Raw genomic sequence first — 9,987 nt, forward strand, 5'->3', positions numbered from 1 at the left:
AGCTTTGTCAAACTTTCCTGTAGTTTTTGAGAACAATAGATTGTGTTTGCTGACTGTTTAAGGCTTGTTTTATGGCTAGTGTTGCATTATTCGGCAATAAAGAACCACCACAGGAGACGTCCTCCGATGCACCTTATAAATTAATTGTAATAACACATTTAGTAGGACTGGAACCACAAATTTTGAGGAATTGATTTATCATTTTCTGAAGAAAAGTGGTATGCTGAAATATGCAGGTGTAAACACTGTAAACTGTAAGCAATTATTTTTTGTATGTAAAATATTGGAGATGACATTAAAAATAAGTTGAAGGAGTTGAAGTGTCAGTTTAAGTCTAAGCACAGAAATGAGTTTAAGTTTCAGTAAGTGAAAGTGCTTGAATCACCTGAAATAAGTTGAAATGTAACTGAAGTGTTAGTTAAGAGTTAAATCTGGTGGAGTAAACATTTAATTTAACGTATTCCAATGTTTATGGTCACATCCTGTAGTTTTGTTTTGCACCACAAAACACAGAACATTTATTTTTAAATTAAAACGTTGGTCATCTGGATGTTTGTTTTTATGTTTTTCAGATAATGAAGAGAAATCTAAACAATGTGAAGAGAATGACATCCCACCCCATATATCAGTATTGTAAGTGTCTGCATTTAAGTCTGTGCATAGCAGGTCATCACCAATATACGGTTGAGTCTTTCTGTCTTTGTCCCTGTTTCTCCTTCTTACTACTCACGTGTGTGTGTGTGTGTTTGTGTCTGCGTCTGCGCGCACGTCAGACATGACAGGGGCTCAGGACGGTAGTGTGAGAATGTTTGAATGGAACAGACCTCAGCAGCTCATCTGCTTCAGACAAGCAGGCAACGCTCGAGTCACCCGACTCTATTTCAATTCCCAGGGCAATAAGGTACACATACACACACACACACACACACGGACACACACGCACACACTGCACCGCCTGTGTTTTGTCTATTTAATGTGTGTCTCTAATTGCTCTGTATTCTGCTTGTAGTGTGGAGTTGCTGATGGAGAGGGCTTCCTCAGTCTCTGGCAGGTCAACCAGACATCCTCTAACCCTAAACCCTACCTGGTGAGCTCACCTCCCACCTGCCCCACCTCCTTTAACACCTCCCCAGCACACACAAACACATCCTTAGAAAGCAAAATATTTATAATTAACATTTAATATGTAGTCTGCGTTTTTCACGTCCCCGTTCTTGCTGACAGAGTTGGCAGTGCCACACTAAGACCTGCGGAGATTTTGCCTTCATCACGTCCTCCAGCCTCATCGCCACAGCCGGACAGTCCAATGATAACAGGTCAGCATCAGCACTGAACGCCACTATTTAACCAATGCTGCTCTTTGTCTGTCAGTACTGACTAATATTATCTTCTGTTTACTTTGTCCACAGAAACGTATGCCTGTGGGACACTCTGATTTCACCTAGCAATACTATGGTCCATGGTAAGACATCCAAAACACTTCAAACAAGATTATTCCAGTGATCTTTCCTGCATGTCAAGTTGTTTTATGATCCATTTCACATTTCCTCCCTCCCACACTCTCAGCGTTCCCCTGCCATGAGAACGGGGCCACTGTGCTGCAGTATGCTCCCAAACAGCAGCTGCTGATCACTGGAGGCAGAAAGGGCTTTGTGTGCGTGTTTGACATCCGCCAGAGACAGCTGCTCCACACTTTCCAGGCCCATGACTCAGCCATCAAGGCCCTCGCACTGGATGCCTTCGAGGACTTCTTCGTCACTGGATCTGCAGAGGGCAACATGAAGGTGACAGACACATACTCCACTCACTCACTCATCCGCTCGCCAAAGCACATTTGATGATAAATGTCCCCTTCTAGATAGGAAGGAACCTACTTGACTCAGAAAATCCACCCCCTCATATTCTCTAGCAGTTAAGCTATCATCTTGTTGGAATTTTCCCTTTCTGCTGTTTCAGTATAGAAAAAACAGACCATGAATAAATGTGCCAGATATTTTTTAGGCTAATTTATCACATTGAAAATGTGAGTAATTGGTGAAAAATAACCATCACAATTTCCTAAAGCTTAAATTGATATTTTTCCATATTTTTTTGGTGTGTACAAAGAACAGACTAAAAGACAAAAATATGTAGTTTCTATCATAGAAGGCTATGAAAACCAGGAAATCCTCACATTTAAGAAGCTTAAAAGGACAAAATTGTGTTTAAAAAATGACATTTTGATAGTGTGAAAATGTTTTCAACCTGTTTTTGACAAAATTACAAAAATTTCACACCACTTTCAGCTTCACAGCACTCAAATGCACTCCTGGTTGCTCATGAAGATCACAGTGACAGGCTCCACATAATAAAAATAATGATGAACAGTTGTCTGGTGACACTGGTTTTAAAAAGAAAAGACACTAATCACCTCCTCTGTCCCCCTGCTTTCTGCTCTCCAGGTGTGGAAGTTAGCCGGCCATGGGCTCATGCACTCTTTTAGCACTGAGCACGCTAAGCAGTCCATCTTCCGCAACATCGGTGCCGGTGTCATGCAGGTGGAGACGCGGCCCGGTAACCGCATCTTCACCTGCGGTGCAGACGGCACCCTGAAGATGAGGGTCCTCCCCGACCGCTACAATATCCCCAGCTTGGTTGACGTCCTGTAACGCCTACTTCCACTTCTGAGGGTCCAAAGAGGAAAGAGACAGAAAGAAAAAAACACAAAAGCTTATGTAACACTTGCTAGGCATTAATAGTATAATTGATGGTGGAAGACTTGGTCAAAAGATCACCACGCTTTTGACATCTTTCAGAGTGTGCAGTGTTCACAGGTTTACTGATGATTGATGTAAATCATATCCAGAATGACAAACGGAGCTGCAAATATTTTTTTTTTCCCAAAGGCTGAAAGCAAAGTTACAAGCAAAAGGTAACATACTTGATTTTAAAGCTAGATTTATTGTAATTTTTATTGAAGAATCTCTACTCTTAGAGTGTGTCCATAGGGAAGCTATGCATGTCCTGTTCTCGTTACGCGGTGCAATCACAGGTCTATTGATAGTGCTCTGTAAAAGTGCTCAAGCAAAAATTTTAAAAGTGTGTAACTGTCGTCATTTTGTGCCCACAGCTGAAATCTCTTAGCATCTACTGTAACCAGCACTGTGGTTTGTTATTAAGTCAGTGGTTTCCAGTGTGAATCGAGTTGTTGGAATCTGCATTTTGTTTCAATGGTTTTGCCCCCCCCCCTGCCTTTTTGCCCGGCTTTTCTCAGCCCTTATGGAAGACTTGATGGTGCATTGCTCCTATAGTGACACCCCAACCCCCCACCCCCCTCCCCCTAATTCACTGGCTGCCCGGTCACACACTCTGGTCTGTCCTGGTTTGGGCTCAACCCGGCCCGGTTCGGTCCTCGAGTGTGCGTTCACTCTGCTGTGTCTGCCATCTGTACGCCTGCCCACCCACCTGCCCTCAAATGCCTGTTTGTGCGGCAGACTCACTGCTAGAACATTCCTGTTTGGAAGATGATGTGTTTTACTCTTGTGACTGTGATTTCAATGTTTCCATCTGTCTGGTCCAAACATAAATGCCCACCCACCCAGAGCAGAAACACAAAGGTTCACTTCTGGTTTTGCACAAGATATTCTTGAATTTGTTTTATTTTTGTTTTGTTTTTTTTTAATTAATTTTATTTTATTATTTAAATTATTTATATGTTTGTGTTTGTTTGGTTTACCATTCCTTTGTAAAACTATTTAACTTATTGCCTTTTTATTTTAGGAATGTAAGGGGTTTTACTGTATCTCACTGGGAGATGTGCAACAGTCTACTGTATGTAAGTGTGTGTTACCTCACTAGTTGTTTTTACTGTTTCATCCATAAGGAATAGATATTTGCACTCAAATTATGGAGACACTAAAAGTTTATTTCAAACAAATGGGTTATTGAAGAAGAAACTGTTATATACAAATGAATGTCTGGCTTCATTTGGCCTAGTAGTAAAACGTTTGAAATAGTTTTAATATATAAATTATATAAATATATATATATATATATGAAATATCACAACAGCTTGTACAAACATGAAAGCATTTCTTTATTTTTTGGTTTGTATCATACCAGCTGGATTAGTTGTAACTTTTGTTAAGTGTATGTATGGTATTTATTAAAGAGATTTGTGTTTCTCTCCCTCTTTCTGCCCACTATGTGTACTGTATGTATCCTAAGTGTGTTACCAATGGTCCTGCTGGTGTCTGGTGTGTATGTGTGTGCATGTACTGCAAAAGAAGCCAATATCATGGGTATAGACGCTTACTACAGTAGGGCACTTGGAGCCTGGAGGGGAGTGTGAGAGAACAGGTCATGGTCAGAGTTTTACCTTTGTAAAGTGAATAAATTCTTTTTATTTCATCAGGGTGATTTGGCATCCTTTTTTTTTTTTTTTTTTTTTTAAATTTTCTGTCAATAGAAATAAGCGACCATGCTGCTTCATTACAAATGCAGGTGTACTGTGTATATGTACAAAATAGTGGGTGGATAATATGTAATTCTATAAAAAAAAAACATGTAAGATAACATTCACTAAATCATGCAAAGACAAAATAATATGACTTACAACACAAAACGGTCTCTAAAGTCAAGTTTGTATAAATTGTACAACTGTTTGATAGAAAATGCAAAAAAAAAAAAAATCACACTGTTAGTAAAATCTCACATGTACATTGGGAATAGGATACAAATACAGCACTGTTTTTATTTTTTACACATCACAATAATTATTGGCTGGTACCATGATTTATAATAACTGGTTATATGTTCAGCTGATAGGAATGCTTTACAGGATGATAAAGTTGAGATGTTGACATGTTCATCTGTCTCGGATACAAAGAATGAGCGAGTAGTTGGTAGTCAGCAGGCTTTTTTGCTCTGACTATGTAACAGTCTGCCTATATTCTGCCAGTACTGCATGTTGGTTCTCACTCGTCAGAGATGAAATGGACCACATAGAGCCTGACGTAGCCGTGGTCCCACACATACAGGTGTCTGTCCTTTGGGCTGTAGGACAGCATGGCCAACACTCCTCCTGGAGACCTCAGGTCAAAGGTTACATTGACTGGTTTGCCCTTCAGCAGGTCAAAAGCAAAGGTGACTCTGGTGTCTTTGGTGTCGGTGACATACAGAACTCCACATGCAATGAAGGCGTTGCCGGCCTTGGTGCGGGGGTAGGTGGTATTAATGTAGGAGGTGATGGAGAAGGTCTTCTGGTCCAGCTGGGCCACCATAATGTTCTCATCCACACTGGAGGCAAAAATCAGCCACAGGCCATTCTCGTCTGCTGCTAGTTTGAAGTAGGTCTTGGAGTTTTGCAGCAGGTAGGCGAGGTTGTGGTACAAAGCGTTGTCTATAGTAAGAGTGTGAAGCCTCTTGCTTTGAAAGTGAAATCTGTGAACAAACAAGCAGCATGTTGTAACCCAGAGGGAATGGAATAAATGGAAACAGTGGCATAACATTTAAGTTTGCTACCTTGCAATGCTGGAAGTGCCAGCAATATGGTAGTAGAAGGAACCATTGTGAACAGTGTGGCCGCAGCCCTGGTAGAACTTTCTGACATCCACAATTTCACTGCTATTGTTCTGGAAATAGGCGATGCTTTTATACTCCTTCACCACACGACCTGGGGAGCAACGAGCAAAATGTTCACTGTTATCTGAATGAAATACTAAAAAAAATATTTAGACTTTGATTTGAACCACAAAAATCTTATCAGTATTGATGCTGATGATCCTCTGGACCCAACTTACCAGAAAAGTGTTCTGCCACCCATATACGCTCATCATTCAGCTGAGCGGTGTCTTTCATCCACATGCCAAATGTGCTTTCCATCTTTGTCACATTCCTGGGGTTGATCAAAGACTTAATCAGGCACTCTGAGGAGAAACAAAATAAAAACTCAAATAGAGGCTTATTTCTCTACCAACCAGCACATATTGTACATGTGGACACACAAATCTGAAAACGCACCATTCTTCTTTACTGGCTTCTCATGTAGAATCCCAGTCTCCTTCACAGATGAGGTTTCATCGTTTGGAATAGCTTGTAACGGCCCTGTTACAAAGAATTTCATCTCCAGTGATTCACGGTGTTGGAATGAATAGGATGTAATTGAAGTGTAATGATTTTATGTTGCTATTGCACACAGAACTGCAGCAAATACTTAAACAAACCAGTCTCACTACAAGGTCCATGTTTAGTTGTTCTGGAAATTTCAATCGTAGCACACACTCTTCCCGGTTGTTATGGAATTATGGCAAGATGCTCAAATATCCACTCAAAGGACCTCATCCAAAAAATACAAAATTGAACATCTACAGCTCAATGACAACTGGGCAAGTCCATCTGCTGAGGAGGATTGTGTGATGTGATCGAAAGCTCCAGAAGAGCGACTATATAGACCTTTTTGTGAAGTTTTGTTTCCAAGGTCAAGAATGAACTTTCAACCAGAGCTACAAGTAAAAATTATTTTCAATTAATTGTTCAGGTTATAAAACATCAGAAAACTGTAAAAAAAAAAAAAAAAAAAAAAAAGCCCATCTCATTACCTTTGAGCACAATGTGACATCATCACATATCCTGGTTTGACTAACAGTCTACAACCTAAAAACATTACATTTACTATAATGTACAACATACCATGCATGTGTTACTGCATGACATAACCTGTAAGCAATTTCTCACATTTAAAAACCTGGAGCCATCACATTTTTGGCATTTTTGCTTAAAAATTGACTTAAACATTTTTTTTAATTATTAAAATAGTTGCCAATTAATCTTCCTTTGATCAACTAATTGACTAATTGTTGCAGCTCTATTTTCAATATCACCAGCTGTGTATATGTTTGATATAGGTCAATTAAGACCTCTTACCCAGGGTCTGAGCAGCTTGTAGGTGGGCTCTGTGGTGCCTTATTCTGGGAGGCCCCTGAGGGCCCGGAGGTCCAGGAGGGCCCATGAGCCCAGGAGGTCCTGGAGGACCAGGAGGACCTGTACAAACAAGTGAGGACAACGTCTAAACCGCTGAAACGGAAGATGGCATTTTGAAAGAAATTTTGCAATTCCCATCATTATACTTTAAAGCTGTAGATGAAAAATTGTTCGAGTGACAGCAAGTCATGAGTGCACAGCTCTACTTGCCCTCAATAATGACATCATTGGATGGTTGGCCCTTCTCTCCGGGGGGACCAGGCTCGCCTCGCTCTCCTTTCTCGCCCGTTTCTCCTTTCTCACCAGGGGGCCCTTTAGGAAGACATTGTACAAAATAGCTCCCAATTGAATTCTTAACCTCAGCGCACTCTGGCCTATTGTGAAAAGTGTGAGTCATTCCATTGACTTGTGAGTGTGAATCATGCACATGTACTGGGGAGGATAATCGAGTAAAGTGGGAGAACACTGAGAGAGTTTTCCGGCTGATTCAGCTGAAGTCCAGAAACCACAGACATGAATAATATTAGCTGAGAATGTGAGAGAAGAAGAGTCGTTTCATCCTCTCCAGACATTTATGAATTACATGTAGAATCCACTGTAAATAAAATCTGATGTCATTATGATACAGGGTTATATCAGGAAACCTGGTGTGTTCTTATGCTCTAAGTTTGTGTCTTTGTCGGTGTGTTTGTGTGCATGATTTTGATTTTAAGTGACTGTGTGTGCTACTTGGTATTTTGGTATTTTTACCCTCAGGTTATACTCAACCCTTTGACTGTTACATTGTACCAGTTGTTCTTTACTGAAATGGCCACTATTGCCTGAGGCATTGATGAAAATGGATGATGAGTCAAAACAGGATAGAGCCTCACTCTTGTTAGGCTTACCTCTTTTTCCTCGTTTTCCGTCGGCCCCGGGCTGTCCATTCAGTCCTGGGATGCCATCAGTCCCATTGTGGCCAGGCATACCGTCCATACCAGGCAAACCTACGGTAACACAAAAAATCATCACCATGGGCCGAATGGAAAACACATTCAGAAAGTATATGGGTCACTTAACCACAAAGGAGACATACAGTGTGTCTACACTTTTAATTTGAATTAAAACGGAATTAATGGTTCACTTACCAGGCGGCCCTGGGGGTCCTGCAACAGAAAGTTTAAGGATGTTAGACTATATAAAGTGATATTTTTTTAATGAGATCACAAAAAGTGTATTTGTAAGACATACCGGCTATGCAGACTCCCTTGGTGCTGTTGCAAATGTCGATCAGCAGTTTGATCTGCAGAGAAAGAGAAGATTTCACAGTGGAATCAAAATATTGTGATGTCTGCAACAGCTAACTGTGGCCCTGATTGACCTCCCATTTCAGTCTGCATTATTTATGTGTTAGTTTGTAATTAATAATTTGTCTATGGTAATCTGATCAATCACAAATTTAGAATATTAAATTAATTACATGTACCATGTCAGCACAATATACAGTAAAATAAAAATAATAAAGTCCTTAAAACTAGATTTTATCCTCTACAAGATTAGGAAGATATTACAAGTGTCATTTTAAGCAGTGGTTCTCAAAATAGGGTCCAGGGACTCCCAGGGGTCCTGGATGGGAATCCAGAGGGTTCCCAGCAAAAAGGGAATCATTTATTTTCACTCTAATACCATCCATAATTAAAACAATGACATAATTTATGTCTATTTTGATCATGGGTTTCATACACTTTCTGTACTAAAATATCTAAAAGCAAAAATCTTATGAGGGGACCCTGGGACAAAATCTTATCAAATAGGGGTCCATGATCTAATTTGTGTCAGTTTAGGGGTCCTTGATGTGAAAAAGTTTGAGAACCACTGATCTAAAGGGCTCTATTATTTTAATTTAAATTGCCAGTTAATCAAATTACCACATAGTAATTGCCATAGTAAACCTGGATCCCTCTGGGCCCCTGATTATCAGAGGCCCTGCAGCAAGCAGGTGCCAACTCAGTTTACCCAGAAGTTAATCCAGCCTTGGTCAGCAACAACAGAGTAAATAAGATATGATAGACTGTGTGCAGTATTTAAACATCTGTTTTCCTGCACTCCCTCATCCTCCTCTCTCTCTCTCTCAGTCTACATACTGTCTACCAGCAGGGATCTCATCTCACCGGGACCATGGAGTAAGTCATCATCATCATCATGTCGTCCTGCACATGTGCCTTGTGGTAACTCTGGCTGTGCCGATGCTTGTGTTTCACCTCATCCTTCATCTTCTTCTCTGTTTCCTCTCCCACCTCCTGGCTGACCTCCTGCTGATTGAGCTCCAGTCCTTCCCCCTGCTGAGGCTCCCTCAGCTCCTGCTCTAGCTCCTTCTCAAGCCCCTCACTCCTCTTGTTCCTGGAGTACTGGTATTGGTACTGCTGCTGCTCCACTTTGCTCGCCCGCATCCCCGCTCCTCCTCTGGGCACCTCCTGTAGGAACTCCACCACCGAGCTCTGCTCCACCTCTGTCAGTCTTGCCTCCGTCTGCTCCAGCCGGACCTGCTGCTGATTCTGCTGGACCAGGAGCACCAGAAGGCCCACAGAGTTTACCAGCGCCACAAAACACGTCCCATACAGCACCATCCGCTGAGGGAGAGTCATGCTGGGGGTCGGGATCCACATGGTTACCACTTCACCTCCTCGTTTCTGAGGGTCACACACAGTCCTCAGCATTCACAGCGGAATGATGTTCCAGCACAGCAATGAATATCAAAGTGGAAAAAAATGTCACACAGGACACAGAAAACCAAGATGGTGCCACCAAAAATCAAATCAACTAAAGCCAAACAAATCCAATAGGATGGAAGTCCTTTGCTGTCAGTGTCTGTGCTCCACCCGGGTGGTCTATCTGAAGGCAGACTGGTAAATACAGTGCTTGTTGTGTTGTTTGCCAAGTGGAGAAGGGGTTTTGTGTGTGTATATGTGTGTGTATGTGTGTGTGTGTGTGTACATGCAAACCAGTAATGTAGGAGTGGGCATTACACAATCTTCTGGGCTTGTCTGG

At 41.4% G+C, this 9,987-nt stretch overlaps 2 protein-coding genes across 7 annotated transcripts in view; one reads left to right on the top strand and one right to left on the bottom strand.

Annotated features, from left to right (window-relative positions):
* Positions 1-4,389, top strand: part of dmxl2 (Dmx-like 2) — a 40,354-nt gene extending 35,965 nt beyond the window's left edge. For all 6 annotated transcript variants that reach the window (XM_067584832.1, XM_067584852.1, XM_067584860.1 and 3 more), the window contains 7 exons: positions 573-633; positions 774-901; positions 1,010-1,087; positions 1,225-1,316; positions 1,410-1,462; positions 1,567-1,784; positions 2,442-4,389. In XM_067584832.1, coding sequence (XP_067440933.1) covers positions 573-633; positions 774-901; positions 1,010-1,087; positions 1,225-1,316; positions 1,410-1,462; positions 1,567-1,784; positions 2,442-2,648 — 837 coding nt within the window. In that variant the 3' untranslated portion in view covers positions 2,649-4,389. The remainder of the gene's footprint in view (positions 1-572; positions 634-773; positions 902-1,009; positions 1,088-1,224; positions 1,317-1,409; positions 1,463-1,566; positions 1,785-2,441) is intronic.
* A 1-nt stretch (position 4,390) lies between these two features.
* On the bottom strand, positions 4,391-9,987 carry gldn (gliomedin). The gene is made up of 10 exons (XM_067584882.1): positions 9,111-9,987; positions 8,191-8,242; positions 8,088-8,105; positions 7,848-7,946; positions 7,171-7,272; positions 6,904-7,020; positions 6,001-6,084; positions 5,781-5,906; positions 5,503-5,653; positions 4,391-5,421 (listed from the first exon to the last, which is right to left on the bottom strand). The coding sequence occupies exons 1-10, from the start codon at positions 9,654-9,656 to the stop codon at positions 4,956-4,958; spliced, it is 1,761 nt and encodes a 586-aa protein (XP_067440983.1). The 5' UTR covers positions 9,657-9,987; the 3' UTR covers positions 4,391-4,955.

Source organism: Thunnus thynnus, chromosome 1 (assembly GCF_963924715.1).
Source record: "Thunnus thynnus chromosome 1, fThuThy2.1, whole genome shotgun sequence".
NCBI lineage: Eukaryota > Metazoa > Chordata > Actinopteri > Scombriformes > Scombridae > Thunnus > Thunnus thynnus.

Coding starts and splice junctions, on each gene's coding strand:
- gldn (XM_067584882.1), bottom strand. CDS start 9,656: ATGCTGAGGACTGTGTGTGACCCTCAGAAACGAGGAGGTGAAGTGGTA. Junction 8,243..9,110: donor TGACTTACTCCATGGTCCCG/GTGAGATGAGAT, acceptor CTTTCTCTGCAG/ATCAAACTGCTGATCGACAT. Junction 5,654..5,780: donor GGTGGCAGAACACTTTTCTG/GTAAGTTGGGTC, acceptor GTTGCTCCCCAG/GTCGTGTGGTGAAGGAGTAT.